The following is an 18,924-nucleotide window of genomic DNA, read 5'->3' on the forward strand; positions in this document are numbered from 1 at the left end:
GTGGCGTGGGAAGGCCTGGCGGAGGCGCAGGTCCACGGCGCGCAGAAGTTTTCTCCCCACCATCGACATTTCGTCGATGACGAGGAGCCGAAGTGCCTCCAGCTGTGTCTGCAGCGCCTGTAGCTGTTCGCCGGTCAGCCCCGGCAGGTCGTTTCAGTGGCACTGGCAGGGACAGAGACTGATGGAGCGTTTCACCCATGCTATTGAATTGAATTTGCTGGGATCGTTGTTGTTGGTTATGTTCATGTATGCCCTCCTCGCAGCGTCGTTGCGACTCGCGAGCTCTCCCTCTTCTCACTTGCGTCCACTGTTTCGCACCCCAGCCGGGACAGGTCTCGCAGCTGGTGGCGATGATTTTCGCGTTGACGCTGACTACTCTCGTTATCAAGCCTCCTGCGCCTCGCTGTTGGTGTTTCGCGAGCTGTATCCCTTGCCTCCATTATCTAATTGAATAATATTGCCCAACGGAATAAAAATGGTATCCAAATGGCACGAAAATAGTATGCACGGGTATGATCTTCAAGGACATTACAATAGCGATAATATGTAGTGGTCTTCAAATAACCGCTATTATGTCCTACAATAAAGCAAATATATTCCCTGAACATGCTTTCGTGTACAGAGCTCTCTCTTACGACCTCTTTCATCACTTAGTAGACGGACTGGGTCCACGAGGTAATGGCCCAGGTTTTGCGTGACCTTTGCATAGCGGTTCTCTAAAGTCTTGTAGGCTTCCACACCTTCAGCAGCCATCACCTTCGGATGGATGGGTCATAGACTCCTAGCACGATAACTCTGGTCACCGAGTTGACCTCCAAGGCTTTCAGAACGTCTTTGATGGTTTCTTCACACTTGGACATGATGATATCTTCGTCAGGTTTTAGCGTTTGGATGTCGCCGTTGGCGTCTTCTGGCAGACGACCTTCGCCGGTGCAGCAGTCACTGGGCGAACTCGGCGGTTTGTGCTTGTGCAGCCCCGGGGCTGGCTTGCAGCGGCCGATTTCATAAAAGGTAGTAAAATACAACCGGCGCAATTTCCCACCCGTTTTTGCCGGATTTTATGCCCTAGCGGTTTCATAAAGAAAACGGGGTTGTATTTTGCGACCGAAATTTTACTACGTCGACTTTTATGCCCAACAGCTGTTTTTGGAGAGAAATGCAGCAGATCGGTTTCATAAAGCGATGCATTTTACACTCGAGTAATTTTTCATGTTCTTGATATCCCACAAAATTCTGCGTTGCTCTGAGCTGCATGACGTTTGACATCACCCGTTGTTTTGGTCATCGTTGGTATGAATATGAATCATATTTCCTGTCTTTTTATTTTGAAATAACTTTTGAATACGAATTAGGCACTTAAAAGGTATGAAGCACTCCATACTGATACATTGTAAACCGTAAAAATGCATTGTTGCTGAATACCTACTTTATGTTATAATATATACCTTGTTGATTGGAGACAGACGGAGGGGAAACACATGGATGTCCTCTTTTCAATACAGTAACAAATATGAAATGAGTATGGTAATACTTTTAACCGCAAGTGATTTGTTAGATTAACATGTCAACGGACAGATAGCTACGTAACTTTATACATAAGGGAACCTTTGACCGTTAACAAGTTGACGTGTTCCAGTTGGTATTACTAGTGCAAACGTCACACAGAGGTTTTCAACCAAGGTGAGGTGAGGCACCTTGGTCACCCTATTGATATAGGTTGAGGTACTTACATGTATCTTTTCCACCAAGAGACGGAAGATCGGCAGCTTGTTGTTTCTCTGAGAGGCTCTTATCATATTTGAAACCAAGATTTGAAACAACAGAGGAAAATCAAAACTGAAAAATTATGTTAAGGAAACTAATGAAGAAACAAAGATATGTTTATATTGATGTATGGCCTTGGTCAAAGCAAGGTCAAAGTAAACAAATTATTGCAGTGCTTTCTGCTTTCTATGGCCTTGAATGATTGTTTTTGTTTACAATTCCTATTGCAAGAACAGCAAATAAATCCCAGATGTCCCATCTGGGATTTATTTATACTCGTCCCAGATGATTAGCCTGGCTCGGCGAGCCAGGTCGGTTAGGGGGCTCTGCGCCGACACGTTGCAGGTGGATGTGGCAGTCACCTACAGCGGTGCTTTAAACCTCGAGTGGAAGGTTCGACCGCCGTCCAGCAGGGTGGCTGCGATCCCGCTGAAGGCGACGGCCAGCGCCACTTCTGGCGCACACAGAGTGTTGAAAGTGTATGTAGTACACCTCGTGTCGGGTCTTAAATAACGGGTGGTCAGTATTAAGCTGGACAAAGTTTAAATCGTTACTGTGCTGAAAGTTTTCAAGCAGAAACAACAAAAATCGTGCTATTGTGCATTTATTATGTTGTGATCATGCTCAGCTTGGTGGATCTGCGACATCGGACCTCTGTCAGCCGCCAGGTGCACGCACTCTGGCAGCCTCGCTATAGTCTTTCGCGGTGCCTCCGAGTAAATGTCACGGATGACCTGCTGTATTCTCTGTATCAACTGTGCGTCACAGGGGACCTGTCACCTTCCCTTATACACGTTCTGTTTGATGAGCCTCCGCAGATCCTCAATGGGTCAAATCCGAGGGGTACATGGCTGGTTCATCTCACGCGCTTCTACGTGCACCCCAGCCTCCTGTGCCGGCTCCTTTTTGGCTGTGAATCGGCTCATAATCAGGAATACAATACACATAACGCACTCAAGTAAAATTTAATGCAAACATTATACGAATACTGCATGGGGGAGCGGGCAATAGCAAAAAATATTGCCCGATGTGACGTCACTGTCGCCCGAGGGTGAAGACCGAAACAAGTGCTATTGCCCGAGGCGAAGCCGAGGGCAATATCACTTGTGGAGGTCTTCACCCGAGGGCGACAGTGACGTTACAGAGGGCAATATTTTTGCTATTGCCGCTCCCCCATGCAGTATTCGTTTTATTACATGGCCAACTCTCGAAATCTTTACTTAGTACTCATTCATCCCGTAATAAAAATATCCAAACACAAATATCATGGTACAATTGAATGTATTGGATATACAATCATACCCACGTCACATTCTACGGCACACACTTAGCTGCTTTACATGTTAAAGTTGAAGATGCAGCCTGTGATATTCCCTTCATCGCTGATATCCTTTCCCATCGACGTCAACAGGTACCTACTGTTTCACGCCGTACTTGAGAGTGTGGAGACTCTTCGATTTGTAGCGTTCACCGTCCTTGGGTTTTACAGTAATGAAGAACTCCTTCACAGCGTTGTCCACTGTCCAGGACATCGTTGCTGTGCATGCAGCTTTCAACAGATATGCCTTTTACTTGCAAGAACTCAATGAAGACGTCTTCTGCTGATTTAATCACCTTTTTAGTGCCCTGAGCCCTGCGCGATGAAAATAGCTCATCCAATTCATGCGGCTCCAACAAATTAAATTGGGGAATTTGAACGGACATGTTCAAATGACGGCCCAGTTCTTGATGACTTGACTAGCCAATCACGAAATCAAACTGAACAGTCTGAGAAAACGACAATAAAATTACGACATTTGAATTTTTGTTCAAACACCACTGCGCGAGCAACTTACTATTGACCGTTGACATGGCAACCGCTTCTCACCTTCAGAAAGGTCAGTAACCTGACACTGAAAGGTCAGTAACCTGATGTCGGGCAATAGTAAAAAATATCTCATGTCAAATTAACACAGGAGCCATGTAATAATAAATTTTAATTTAATGTGTAAATTAGAGAAGACGTATTAGAGAAAACAAAACTGAGTTATAAGGAAGCAAAAATCAGGAATATAATATGGCCTTGGAATGAATCAACCACATTAAACACATTTTCAACTTCTCGTGACTAATCACGCTCCACAATAAATAAAAACATCTCTAATCGAATGCATTAATAAGTAGCGACATTTTGCGCGCCTACACCACACCCTCCTTCAAAACAGTGCCACCTCTCTGTAGGCAGTTGATCCATTAGAAGAGTGCATGTCAGCTGTTTCGACTCGCTACGTTGACGTGTAAGCACTCCAAGCATTACGATAGCCTAAACACTAAGCAGCAATGGATACTGAGACGAGGGAGACAGCGAAGCAACGTGGCGCCTATCACTTGTTGCAGATTGTTATCTCAGGACCTGGTGAAGCTTGTATGCGACAGCGCGTGACGCACGGTAGGTACTAACTCAAATAAAGCAGCTTCTCGTTAAAATAATACTACGCGCGTACTGTGGACATGCGTCATCCGGCCCCTTTTTGACTGTGGATGGGCCATGAATCGGCTGAAAATTAGGAATGCAATACTGATACGGCACTGATTTTATTTCATACTACGCATTGACCTCAGGACTTCATTAACTCGTTTTGTAGCGTCATCTTTACAGTTTCCTTTGGTGAGCGGCGCCATCTATCGAGTGGCATCTGCAGCCTGGCGTCCGGCGGCGACTGCGCGCGCGCTGGGCGGTGGCAGCGGTCGATACCAGCTCCACAGGGCTGCTGTTGACTGCGAGGTCAGTGCGGTGCAGTGGGCCGCCACCAGTGGTGATGTCGTCACCATGGCCTGGTGCGCTCGCCGGGCTGGTTTTGGGAGTGGCACTTTGCCTAGCTGGTGAGTGAAACGATAATTGTTGAATATGCCTAGATCATCGAAATTATTGATAGGTAACACCATAGATAACATGAACTACCATGTTATCTATGGTAGTTCATGTTATCTATGGTAACACCTTTAAGGCGGCCGCACACTGGGCCATTCGGCGGGCGGGACTCCGCAAAAGCCAAATTCCGTAGGCGACATTACGCCTCCGCGGACGCCGAACCAACCGCCGAAACGAAAAATGTGGCTGTGAAGGGTCGGCAGCCAGCTGTTCACGGACAGAGTGCGCATGCGCGCGGACAGCCGCGGAATCGCGAAAAAATTGAACTGGTTCAGCTTTTTTCGCGACTTCACCGCGGAAAGCCGATATTGTGGAACTTGATACTCACTAACTATTGATGGTGTGGCCGAGAAATAGACTTTTATTTGATAAGAAAGCCGTAATGTCATTTCTTTCCTCGCAATTAATGGCTCCATGCACTTAACTGGCTATTCAAAAAGTAATATTATATACGCCGAAAAGAATTCCGTTTTTGCGGAATCCCGCCCGCCGAATGGCCTAGTGTGCGGCCACCTTTAGGCTCGTTATGAGTAAATTAGCTATGCTAAGTGGCCCTATGTTCAATGATGCACTTAGATTGTGACCATGGTAAAAGATAGAGGAGTTGGACGCTCCACATTGCCACCCTGTGCCATCCAGGCAAAGGGTTTTTCTCAGAGATCAAGAGAGATTTAGGCCAGACGCTACGTTCACGCTGCCTGTCCCGTCTCCAAGATGTTTCAGTCAGAACAAAGTGCAAACGTATGCACTGGCGGATCCAGGGCTTGAGCGCTGGAAGGGGGGGGGGGGGGCAAACCAGGGAAGGAGCCAAACCTAGGGTACCCCCAAATCCTGTTTTCTCATCCGATTTAGGCCACTTGTTTTTCTTTACTGCCCGAATACGATGATTTTTTTTTTAATGGTAGGCCACCTGACCATACTGGCGGATCCAGGGTGAGGGGAGGGGGCATTACCCCCGCGTTGCCCGAAATCCAGGATATTTTGCGGCTTTTCGAGAATACAACGAAAGCTAAACTTTTATTCGGAAAATATAAACATATATTCAGAAATACATTGTGGGATCCTCGGAGTCCTTAGAGGCACTGGTAGGGCTCAGAGCCGGCGGCGTAGGGCCCTCAGAAGTGCCCGTGTGGGGCTCTAACAGTCACTGGTAAAGGCTTTTACAAGCGCAAGTTGTGAGAGTCCTCGGAGACACAGGTATCGGGCCACTGACGGATCCAGACATCCAGTTTGGGGGAGAGGGCCTAAATTTGCTGTAATTTCCCCATCTGACTCCTGGGTTCAATAAGATGTAGCACGTACAAATATGTATATTAGTAATGCCGTAAAACCAATCCATCAAATCAAATGAACGCTTCGCAAAAATGACACTGGGAAGCGAGGAGTGGCAGGACACACCTGAGGTCGAGAAAGCCAACAACCGAGATGGGAAGGATCAGTGCGTCCCAGACAGAGAAGGAGGACACTTGAAAAGAAAAATAAACCGAATCGGCCATCATGATGACCGCAGCAGGAAACTACGATTAATTATCATTCATCTATAGAGATAAGTCGATTCCCGTCCTTAATGAATGACCAACTAGAAAAAAATTACTGTCTCGTTGCGGCATGTATGTTTATGCGTATTTCAGCGCCAAATGCTCATAGCTGAAATAGAGTCATTCAAGCACTTCTGTCTTATTTGATGAATCAATTTTGAGGGAAAATGTTGAGCTATAATCAGTTTCAGATACAATGTTCAGCAGGATATTAACCATGAATTAAAAGGTATCGTCTTGCCGTTGACTTCACTGGAGTTTCTGTTTCATGTTCAAACGTCGGGCGCCAGATGTCGCAAACGCGTCGATCACGTCGCTGGTATTCATTTTGATGACCAATCCCGGTGCATTTGGGCTTATTTATATTGCCGCCCCTGTCGAGTTTCGAATGGGGGGCTTTAGGCCCTGCCCCCCCCCCCCCTGGATCCGCCAGCGAACGTGCGTAGGTATTATGCGCCCCGGTTTTGAGTGGAGCAGCTATGACAAACGGCACCACGGTGACTATAAATAGCTATAGACGGCACCACAGATAACAGTAGTACTACTACAGTAGTAGATAACAGTACTACTGTTATCTGTGACGGCACCTATCCAGCCAATCGTGACCTCCAGAAGCCTATTGCACCGGAATACCTACCTACATTAATTGTGATTCACTCAGATATTCTTGCAATCGAATAAATCTATTGAGCTCATTATCGTGCCAATTTTAGCAGTGTGCTGTCTGTTTTTTTTTCTTGCATCTTGCGTCTTGTTGCATCGCAGTGTATTGTGTTTAAGCCCTATTTACCGTTCCGACAAGGTGCCCTATTTTTTTACAGAGCAGGACTGGACGTATGAAGGAAGCAATGGTAAGTAAAACGCTTAAAAACATGTAAACAGACTGTGAAAGTGTGAGATCTATAAGGGGAGCACATGCGCACTTTTAACGAATATTGTTACGGCCTCATGACGATCCGAAAGACCAAAAGGTTAGATGAAACGATTAACGAAAGACATTCATATTATACGGGATATTATTTATTTAAGTACGAATATCGAAAGACGATAACGATATTTTTTAAGCACACAAATTCCCAGCGGGACCCAGCCCTACCTTTTCAACTGACACAAAATGCATCAATTTTAATAATCTCGTGACTATTGCTCACGCGCGACATTACAAAGCGAGCTGCTGTGCGGCGGCAACTAGGAATACTCTGTTCCATATCAAGCTTGCGGTCAGATTTCTTTCGGCAGCTCGCACGTGATGGCAAGTAGAAAATCAAGACACTTTATAGCGACAGCTATCTTGCTGTACAGAGGCAATAGGGAGGGGTCAATCAAGTCATTCAGACATTTTCGATTAACATGATTCTTGTCATTGCTAGAGAGCTTGTTGACCGTATGCTTACACATGCATGATAAAAGTGTTGACTAGCAGATTTAACCCTAGTTGGCTGAGGGGAGGTAGCACCCTCCGTAAGGTTTTTCTTGCGATAGCTCGGAACACGCAGGCGATAGAGAGCTGAAAGCTAGCATACCGATCCTTGCTTCAATCCGGATCTTTTATCATCAACCGCATCCTCAGGTCAGGTCAAGGACCTACGACATCATGCATGAACCTTTGTACCTTTATAGGTCCTAAAATGTCGCAAATGTAACGGCGCACTCACTCGGGTCGTAGCCCTCCGAAGCACCCACGTCGCGCCATGACGCCGAATTCGAATTCATCCATCACGGCAACGCGCTGGATCAGCACCCTGCTCAGATCCTGGAGCAGCTTTCCTCTCCGGACTGGTGAAACAGCCACCTGCTGCACCTTCTGACTAACGGTCTGACAATCGCCTCGACTGTCCTTGTCGATACTCATGTCGCTTTACTGGTCTCTTTGGCGACAGGTATGGGCAGAACGCTTGCCTCGGGAACTCCCAGTTGCTGGTATTTTTGCCCCGTGAAAAAGGAGTGCACGTTGTAGATCACGCGTCTGACTTGTGGTCCTAAACGACTACCGGAGAAAGTACGTTGTTTAGATAACATTGGTTAATGTAGATAAATACGAAATAAATGAAATCGATGCAAAAGGTGTCAAAAGGCTAAAAAATGACAACTATTTACAGCAATTCTGCAGACAACAATCACAGCAATATGTACCTTCTCAAACTTGTTCTCAAAGATAATAAGCTGCGCGTTTGCGCGCATGGATAACACCCAAAACAACTCAACAACACCCCAAAACGAATTATTACCTTCACTCTCCGTCAGGTCCCAGCCAATGGAGCCGCCTCGGCTACAAGGAATGCGACCACCACCAGCAGTCGCCCATCGACATCCACTCGAAGTCGGTGCAGCAGAAGCACCTTCAGCCGCTGGAGCTGCACTTTTTCGACCACGCGCCTCTTAGCGCCAACGTCACCAATAACTACGTCGGTGGTGAGCATGACGTCTTTTGCGTTATGAACAGCTCTCTCACTTGATACTCGTATTTCTGCGCGGGTACCTTGCATGGAGTCGACCTCTGTATAGCTCTCGGTGTTCAGAGGCCTATGATGGAGTTGATGCCAAATGATTTCCATGCATGCTTGGTTAGACTGATTTAATTGTCACAAAGAAAAGTGTTTTGAGGGTGTCCGATATCATCCGGAAAAAGTCTTGCTTTTGTGTGTCGGACATCAATTGTTGCAGTCGTTTCCTACTTCTTTAGCCTCAACTGAAGTTCCTTTCTTAGACGAGTGTAGCCAATAGCCATGTGACTAAGCTGGTGTCCCATTCGTCAGCTCTGGTGGCCTTGACCTCTGGACACGTGCCACTGGTGAGGGCGGGCTCGCTGTATGGCGAGTACAGCGTGGTCGGTTTCCACTTCCACTGGGGCGAGAACGACACAGTCGGCTCGGAGCATCATCTGGACGGACACAGGTTCGAGAGCATACCGCAGTCCTGTCTCGGCTGTTTTCGGGAGAAGTTAAACGTACGCTGAGGGCTGAGAGGAATATGTGGCAATGGGGTGTGGCCTTTTTGCGTCAATGTCTGTAATGCACTATAAGTACAATTAGTTTGTTGCATTATGACTAGTAAAAGAAGAGAGAGAGAGAGAGAGAGAGAGAGAGAGAGAGAGAGAGAGAGAGAGAGAGAGAGAGAGAGAGAGAGAGAGAGAGAGAGAGAGAGAGAGAGAGAGAGAGAGAGAGAGAGAGAGAGAGAGACCGGACTGCTTTGCCCCGCTGACAAAAAGAAATCGCTATATCTTCAGTCGATTTGACGGCTATTCCTTTGACAGTTACCCGTTGGAGATGCACATTCTGTGCCAGAACACCAAGTATGACTCCCTGACGAAGGCTACCCAGCGACCCGATGGACTGGCAGTCCTTGCAGTCTGGTTTGAGGTAGGATGTGATTACGAACACATTCATGGTCTTTTTCCGACCTTTGAGAAGATTCAACATGGCTGCTTACTATGCTTTGTGGATACAGATTGTCAGTTTCTGCATGATTACCAACCGACATGACCACTATTTGACAGTTTTCTGTACCATTTCCAGGTGGGCCCGTCTCCCAACAGTGGTTTGATGCGTCTCTCTCCGGCCCTGGACCGCATCAGAGCCGGTGGCGCCTCCACCCTACTCTCCGAGCCACCGAGCCTGCTGGAGCTGATGCCGAACGATCTCGGACACTTTTACCGCTACGAGGGCTCCCTAACCACGCCAGGCTGCTACGAGGTCGTCACTTGGACTATCTTCAAGCAGCCCGTCCAGGCCACTGAACAACAGGTAGGTTTTAGCCATGATTTTAGTTCGGGAAGTCTCATGCATGCACAGAGGGTGCAAGTAGGGCATAATTGATCGGTATTCACTTAATTTGCTTATATTCAGGACTGCGGAGTCGATGGATTTTCGGCGACTCCGACTCCGACTCCGGCTCCGGCTTTCAAAAACCAGCTCCGACTCCGACTCTGACTCCGGGCAGAATTGTCGACTCCGACCGACTCCAACTCCCGACTCCGACTCCGCAGACCTAGCAGGGCTGCGGAGTCGACAGATTTTCGGTGACTCCGACTCCGACTCCGGTCACAACTGTCGACTCCGACCGACTCCGACTCCGCAGCCCTGCTTATATTCGTAAATAATTCAGTTAATGATTCGTTAATAATTCAGGTTTCATGTATCAAATGACTACTGAGTTTATGGAAGCATTGCTATTTAGCTGTTGAATCGTTTGCCACTCAGCATTTTGAAGCTGCGGCGTCCCTACCGCCGGTGACGGGTGACTGATGTGTGCGGCAGATGGCTCGGTTTCGGACGCTGACGGGCCTCCGGAGCCGACCGATCGGCCACAACTACCGGCTGGTTCAGCTGCCGTACGGCCGACAAGTGTTTGAGCGCCGACCGCTCGACGAGGCGGCTCTGGAGATGAAGCCCCAGCGTGACGGGCAGGAGGCGGCGGCCTCGGGACCGCAGTCGTCAGCAACAGCGGCTGTAGCGTCTCTGCTGCTGCTGCAGTTGGCTGCCACCCTCACTACCCTGAGCGCAGCCGTCGCCCTCACTCTGTGAAGAGCTGAAACTGAATATCTGAACGCCCCGAACCATGAGTGCTGTGCTAAATGGTGTCAAAGAAGGTTTTATCTCCGTGAAAGCAACGCATTTTATTAACCTTCGCCGGCACAGGGGGGGGGGGGTGATGACCCCCCCCCCTCCCCTAAGGTTTTTCGTGAATAGGTAGCTCGCGTAAAAAGCGGCCGATCGCGACGAAACTTTCAGTACTTTAGCATTGATAAATTTTACACCTACCCTGAAAATTTCATGACCCTGACCCAAATGACCTTTGACCTGTGACCTCTTTTCCGAGACCATGTTTGGCCGGAATCGCGATTCGGCGTATGTCGGCTCGCATTAGCCGCGCGTTTGCAAGCTTTTCGTGGTTTTAAACGTTCAGACATGTGATTTGATGTTGCTCCCATACATTAGGGTGGGTGTCAAGGTCACCTGAAGGTCAGCTCAGGTCATTGACCTTTAGTGACCTCGGGTGACCTCGGTTCAAATTTTTCGAGTTTTACATGTTTCTAGGCTAGTTTTTGGAGCTGAATTCGAATTTAGCAACCATTTGAACATTTACGAAGTAGCTTTGGTGCCTTCGTAACATGTTACGAAGCTGTCAGAGGCGGTTGACACGTATTACGAATACCCGTCACAACCCCTACCGGTTGACCTGACCTGACCTGACCCGACCTGGTCTAAATGCTTGAAGACATCATCTCTGATCAAAACTAACACGATATTCGTGATCAGCACCCCGGAAAACCACATAACAGCCACACTTTACGACTTTCTAACAGATCCCGATTTTCCCGGTTTTCGGGTCATTGACCTGACCTGGAAGGTCACCCGATGATCTAGGACCTTAAAATTGGGTATCATCGGCTTCCTCTCGTGACGGGCAACACGCTCGTTTTTTTTTTTCCGCGAAGCTCTAGCTCGATCAGGGGCCAAACGCGAGGGGAGCGTACCACCCTTGTGCCGTCGAAGGACGCAAAATGGCCTGTGCCGGCGAGGGTTAACACATTGGTCACGGCTTGTGATACTCGAGCATACACAAGGAATTAAAAATGCATAAATAATGAAGATTGTCTATGAACATGTTTATGAAAGAACTATTTTTCCAAGCTTGATCTCAAAACGAGTTGGTGTATTTATTATGCATCATGAAATATGGCGTTTGCATCAAAGCACAGTGTTAGTATATATGTTATGTTAGTATATATGTTATATATGTATATATGTTATGCATATATGCTAGAATATAAATTAGAGGGGCGTGAGGCACAACGGCGGGCTGTGGAACGGAGTGTAGACCGCAGCTGTTAGAATGCCGCTTTACTTCATTGTTACGATAACTTATTTTTTAAGAACGCTTCGATGATGTTTTAATGTTACGCTTTGAGGTGAAATGTAACACCCATGTTAGTTAATCTTGTGTAAATGTGCGATTACAATGCTGATAACCAGTAGCCACGCAGATACTATTTTTAACTCGCGTAGCATTGGTTTCTGCGCTACTTATGTTGCGTTACATATCTAATTGTGAGTTTTGTTCTACTGGATCTTTGTAGTCGATAGAGGGAACTTCTGTGTGTAATCTCAGGACTATTGGCTTTTGATTTTCTCCTCTAGCCGATTCTTTGTATTACAGAAATCAACGTTTGTCATGTAATAAAAAGCTTGATTTAGGCTCCCGATGGTTTTTTAATGTCATGGTCATCGGAGACGGGTGAAACGTCCCCCTTACCGAGATATACGGGATACGCCGATCAAAAAAAAAAAAAACACACACACACACACATTAAAAAGTGACTATTTGCAACAGTCATTCGAAATGTATCCATGCACATTGTACACAGTAATAAACCTCCCTCGAAAAAATGTTGATTATGTTCAGGTTGACGGTTCACAAACATTCAATTAATGAAAATAAGGTTAGTAGCTTGTGAAATTCGGACCGGGCGGTCGGCGGAAACTGATAAGCAAGGTCCCAGAGAAAAAGAGGGGCATCAACTCCTCTTTCGATGGGGCTAGAGGGTACCAGGGAGAGGGAGGGGGCAGAAGGGGTTACGTCGGCGCCGACGATTGGCTGCTTTGCTCCGGGCATTGCGTGCACGGCCGCCAGCCGTCGCCACCGTCTGAAGGCCGGCCATGCTGATTGACATGAGAGGCGTCGCCAGGTGGGAAGCAGTTGAGACTTGAGAGTCGTTCGGCCGCCCCTGGACCAGAGTGTAACGCTCTTACTCGTATAACTAAGTGAATACCACCGCTGAAAATTTTACAACATGTTGTAAGGGCTCAGAAAGATTTTGCCCAGATTAGCAAAAGTGGGCCGGCCTAAAACCCAGGTAACTTTAAAACCCGCGCCCCAGTGGCGGTCTCAGCCAACTTCGCCCTAGTGGGGGGGGGGGGCATATGTTACCACCCACATCTATCTCAAAAACTAAGAGGGCTAGAAAGACGCGGTAAAAAGCATTCGATAGCTCGCAATGTGTACGTTTGAAAGTATTTCGGTCATTTTTCATCTTAGAGCAATATTGGGGTCACCAGAGGTCATCAAAGGTCAAAATTTGCCGATTGTCATTATATTTTTCAGAAAACATGCCATTATCTCAGAAACTATGGTAGCTAGAAAAACGCATTGAAAAGCAATTGATAGCTTTTGAACTCTTCTTTTGATAAGGTCATTACCAAAATTGACCTCAGGTCAACGGTTTAGCCTCCAGAGGGCAAAAACTAAAAAAATAGCTGTTTTTACGAAAAGTGTTTTTCGACAATAACTTTCGACTACAAAACGCCACGACATTTCTATTGCCAGAATCGTGCTCCTCTCGCCGAGACGCGTCGAATGAACCTTGAAAGGTCAAATGAAAGTTGACCTTGAAAGGTCAACTTGAAAATTTGACCTCAGGTCAAGGTCATGACCTGACCGGAAAAGGTCATGTTGTATATCAGTCGATGCGTCTCAACAAGACAAACACAATGAGAGCCCAGCGTTCTATCTCTTTCCAATCGCGAGTTATTGGCAAAATGCTGTTTGTAGCCTCGGATGACCTTTCTAGAGTCTATTAGAAAAAATGACACCTTGGTCATCACGGGTGGTCCAAATCATTGTGATTCTGAAATGTTTGGACTGTTCCTATGCGTACACACGGATCTAGAGGCATTTTCATTTTTCTCCATTGACTTGTAATGGAATGGTCACGCCACTGACCTGACCTTAGGTCACGGATATAAAAAATCCGAGATATACAAATTGTAGGCACCCATACCAGCATGCAATCCACCACGTTTGAAACCTTTCTGACAAATGACTGCAGGCTGGACATGATTGCAAACTTTTGTGTAGGCTTGGTCAGTTAACTTGACCTGGTGACCTGACCTGACATGACCTAGGGTCAAAAATTTCACACATTGTCCAAAATTGATTTACCAAAAGCTACCCCAAGCGGCGCGGCGCTACGCGCCGCGGTTTTTTATTCACACGCAAAAAACGCGACAGGGTGGTAACATATGCCCCCTCCCCCACTGGGGCGAGGGTAACAGGACCATAAGGGAGACTACCTGCCCCCTGTCAACGTGTGCGGATATGTAGCTGACAGCGTCAAGCACGGCCGACTCCGTGAAGTGGGCCGGCCTAAAACCGTGCTGCTCCGGGCACACAATGTCACAGCTCTCAACATACCACATCATTGGTCACATATGACGCGCTTGGCTAACTTCGACACAGTAGGTAAAACTGACACATGAGGACGGTACTTGTTCTCATATAAAATATCACCCGATTTAAACAGCGGCGTCACAGAACTGCCATCTTCCACTCCACCGCCACCACGCCGTCCACGATGGATCGGTTGATGATGTGCAGCAGGTGGGGGCCGACGACAGGGAACGTCAGCTTGAGCAGGCTGACCGTGATGCCGTCCGGTCCGCGCTAGCCTTGGAGCAGCTCATCCGCCGCAGCGTACTGGAGAGCTCCGGCAGTGTGGCCGGCTTCACCCTGAATGCGCCGCTGCAGAGACCCTGAATGCGCCGGCCGGGGCGACAGTGGCAGCCCGGCAGCCGCTGGGATACTGGAGCCAACCGACGAAAAGTGCCGATTAACCCGCGCCCAAGTGTGTGTGTGGGGGGGGGGGGGGTCGCCGCCGTTTTTGGTACACCTTATCGTACATCAATTCTACACATGTGGAAATTTCAGACCAAGGTCATTCAAGTTCAGGTCACCAGGTCACTTGAAGTGACCTCACCTCATAAAAAGTTTCAATGTCTGCCATAGCTACAGGGTGTCCCATAATTACCCGGACATTGTTAATTAGCGTATAAAATAAGGCAAACATGATTGCGCTTTTTTCTTTTTACCGTCCTATATAGTCAACTAGGGTGGCTGTGAAATAGCACATGCAATAGATACGCTTGTTACAAGATCAGCCGACAATGATGGAAAATGCCAGCCATTGCTGGTCTCAGTTGTTTTACGGGTCTCCCGAAACTGGGTGTAGGCCTGTTTTCTTTGACCTCTTGCCGGAGGATAATACGATCATATAAGATAAACTTGACATCAAAGTGTTCCCAGGCCATAAGGTATTAATAATAATAATAATAATTATTATTATCTAATACTTATTAATAATACTTAATAATAATTAAGTATTATCCCCCCAAACAAAAATTTCTGCCTACGCCACTTTTGCTGCGTTTTTTTTTACATCTGGAGTGGAGAAGCTCCATGTCTGAACATTGCGCAACCTTTGGCTTCCAACAGATTTGGTTTCCAAAACAAACCCGTTCATGGCCATTTGGTTCGCGGCATCCAGTTTTCGCACTGGTAGAATATTACCGCAGTAGTACTCTGTGCTAACGGTTGTCTTTGGGCCATCATATCAAGCCCAATGAGTGCACGGCGACTCAAAATGTCTCACAATTTGATTTTCGACGGGTGCCTGGCCGTCTCTGCTGTTGGGGCGTTGTAGCCATCGGACGTTCACACACGCCTTTTTCGGGCGGTTCAAATGACATAATACCTTCGTTAGAACACAAAGTGTGCTTCAATATACTGTTTTGTTGTATATGTTATGTTTTTGGGATGAATTGTAGTGATTTGCGCTGCTTTTCCCGTAGTTTTCGCATATTTTTCTGGCGAAGGACCCCAAATTCCAAAATTTTGTCTAAGATAGTGGTGCAAAGTAGACTTATGTTTTGTAGATAATCCTGATCTATTGTTAAGCTAGTTTTTAGCTAGATCGGTGACGTTTGTTGTCTATGACAAGCAACCACTTGTTTGACAACTGGTGCATGGCCCTTTTTGGCCGAGCCCAAGCTTGTCAATCAGGTTTATCTCTTGCTCTCTCTGGCTTCGTTAGCTGATATAATTGCGTTTTGCTCAGTCCTAACTGCTTGCAGATGAGCTGCTGAAGCTCTCCAGCAAAAACCATGCCGAAAGTCCGTTTACAAAGTTGAGAACGGGAGTTGATTCACCATGGTTGCCTATTAGTGGCTGAAAACGGAAAAGGACTACTCTTACTTGACTCTGGATAACAATTGATTCGAGTCGTTACCGGCTACCAAAAGCACACAGTCCCCAATCTCGATAGCTAAGGGATATCTTATAAAAGTATGATGCTTGTATATCATTAGAAGCGAGCGCAATCGTACTTTTAGCCAGAAAATAAATGTCCGGGTAATTCTGGGACACCCTGTACACCGAGTGACCGATCACTTTGAAACTTTAAGCGATTGATGAGGGTAACAGTATCTATAAAATGTATATCTCGGAATTTTGATATCGGTGACCTAAGGTCAGGTCAATTTTGCGGCCTCTCTCCATTATAAGTCAATGGGAGAAAATTGAAAAGCGTCTGTTTTGCACGAACGCTATTCTAGACACTCTCAAACATCAAGATGTAGGTAAAATTGACACACTGAACCGGAAAATGGCAACTGTGACCCCTCTTTATGTCCCCGAGGTCATCTCAGGTCACGAACAGAATCTAACAGTTTTTCGCTAATAACTTCTGATAGAGGCGTGCTAGAGCGCTGAAAACGCCTTGGATGTGTTCGGCTCGACGTTGCGGATCGACTGATATGCAACATGACCTTTTCCGGTCAGGTCATGACCTTGACCTGAGGTCAAATTTTCATGTTGACCTTTCAAGGTCAACTTATAGTTCATTCGACGCGTCTCGACGAGAGGAACACGATGCTGGCAAAAGTAATGTCATGGCTCTTTTGAGTCAAAAGTTATCGCCGAAAAATCGATTTTCGTAAAAACGGCTATTTTTGGAGTTTTTGCCCTCTGGAGGCTAAACCGTTGACCTGAGGTCAAATCTGAGAACATCACTCAGAAAGGTCTGTAAAAGGGCTATCGAATGCGCTTTTCCGCGGCGCTGTAGCTCTATCGGTTCCCGAGATAGCCGTTGGCAGTTTCCAAAATGTTAAAATAGTCAACATTTTACCTTTGGTGACCTCTGGTGACCCGACCTTTGACCTGACCCGAAAAATGACCGAAGTGTTTTCGTCCTTATTTTTGACGTTCTTTCGATTGCCGCTTACCGCGTGTCGCTACGTGGCCCAGGAGCCGAGTTAGAAGGGGGGAGGGGTGTTCAAACACCCCCCACACCAGGTCGTGGAAAATCCAGACTGACACTGGGGCGCGGGTTAAGCTTCTCTTCCCATTCACGCGTGCGTTTCAGTTTCGTGATCGACGCACCACTTTCCTCACCTCCCCTCTTCCCGGACGCAACAAGGAATTTCCTTATGTCATTAGTCTGTTTGCGGGAGTTTCTAAATGAGGCCTCAAAGGAAGCAGAACGCGCTCTGGCCTGTGCCGCCTTCACGTCGTTTCGGCACTGTCGATACCGGCGCTCCGCTCGGTCTTCTCGCGTCGATCAGCGTTCCTCTCTGCCCGCTCCGCGTCCAGCTGCTAGAGCACTTCACGGATAGGCTTTTTAGGATCCGGCCCGGCCCATATCCGGCAAGTCATATCCAGATCCGCCCATTATCCGCCTTTCTTTGAATATCAGAATCCGGCCCACCCATGGCCCGTATTGCAGCCAAACTTCCAAAAAATATCCGTAATAATCCGTTTCACCAATAACTGGTTTCACCCAAAACTGGACTGAATCTGAATTCAATCTAAGGGACCAGACAGCCATACATCTCACAGACCATCATGGTTCCAAAAACCATGCTTATAAACCTAAAACCACATGAACCTCTGCTGCCGCTTAACACATTAGGTTAATTTTTAACTTCAATGTTGAATGTTAGAATTTTGATCCGTTTTGATCCGGGTTCAACCTTCAATTCCCAAATCCGGTCCGCCCATATCCGTTCTTTTTTAACAAATTTAGAATCCAATCCTATCCGGTCCGCGGATTTATCCGTGGATAACGGATTTATCCGGCCCATGAAGTGCTCTACCAGCTGCCTCATCATCTCCCTCAGCTCGGCGCTGTCATCCAACCAGGGACAGGGCGGATGGCGGAGTTTCACCACGTGATGAGGGGCATATGCCTATCGATGATGGGACTCCAAACCTCTAAAGAGCTTCGCCACTTATCCCCTACCCCTGGCAGCAGTGGCGGATCCAGGGGGGGGGGGGCAAAATGGGCATTTGCCCCCCCCCCCCCAAACGGCATGATTTTAACATTACGCCTATGGACGATGCATGGAAAGAATCGATAAATTTTTATGGTTTGCCCCCCCCCCCCCCCAAACCTCTGAGCTGGATCCGCCTCTGCCTGGCAGAGCGTGCAACGAGGACCAATCAGCGGTGAGTAGGTCGCAGCACATTGCGTTGGGATCAAGCGTCCGTCGGGCAGACCTACCGACTATTTCTACCGGCCTATCTCGCTCAACAGGGAGCTGTAATGCTACACGTAACGAACCACCATTCAGGCCTATATGAGGTCTAATCTGGGGGACATGTTAGCGAACCATGCGAAAGAGCGTTGAAGAGCTATCGAATGCGCTTTTCTGCGGCGCTGTAGCCCTATTGGTTCCCGATTTATGCGCCGGGTTTTCGAAAGTTGTTGAAATAGGCAAAATTTGACCTTTGATGACATAGGCGGCGGAACGGGGAGGGTGCACCGGGGCACCGTGCCCCCCTTTGATTTTGGCATTTTAACATTAGCCCTATGGGCGTTGCATGGAAAGAATGGGACCAAAAGTCGGCAGTGCCCCCCCCCCCTTAATTGAAGGTGTT

At 47.3% G+C, this 18,924-nt stretch overlaps 1 protein-coding gene across 1 annotated transcript; it reads left to right on the top strand.

Moving 5' to 3' along the window:
* The first annotated feature begins 4,507 nt into the window (after positions 1–4,507).
* Positions 4,508–11,000, top strand: LOC122368940 (carbonic anhydrase 1-like). Its single transcript, XM_043343307.1, has 7 exons — positions 4,508–4,626; positions 7,035–7,064; positions 8,458–8,625; positions 8,970–9,108; positions 9,467–9,572; positions 9,729–9,956; positions 10,470–11,000. The coding sequence occupies exons 1-7, from the start codon at positions 4,563–4,565 to the stop codon at positions 10,734–10,736; spliced, it is 1,002 nt and encodes a 333-aa protein (XP_043199242.1). The 5' UTR covers positions 4,508–4,562; the 3' UTR covers positions 10,737–11,000.
* The last annotated feature ends 7,924 nt before the right edge of the window (positions 11,001–18,924 follow it).

Source organism: Amphibalanus amphitrite, unplaced genomic scaffold (genome assembly GCF_019059575.1).
Source record: "Amphibalanus amphitrite isolate SeventyFive unplaced genomic scaffold, NRLGWU_Aamphi_draft 000003F_arrow, whole genome shotgun sequence".
NCBI classification, from domain to species: Eukaryota; Metazoa; Arthropoda; class Thecostraca; order Balanomorpha; family Balanidae; genus Amphibalanus; species Amphibalanus amphitrite.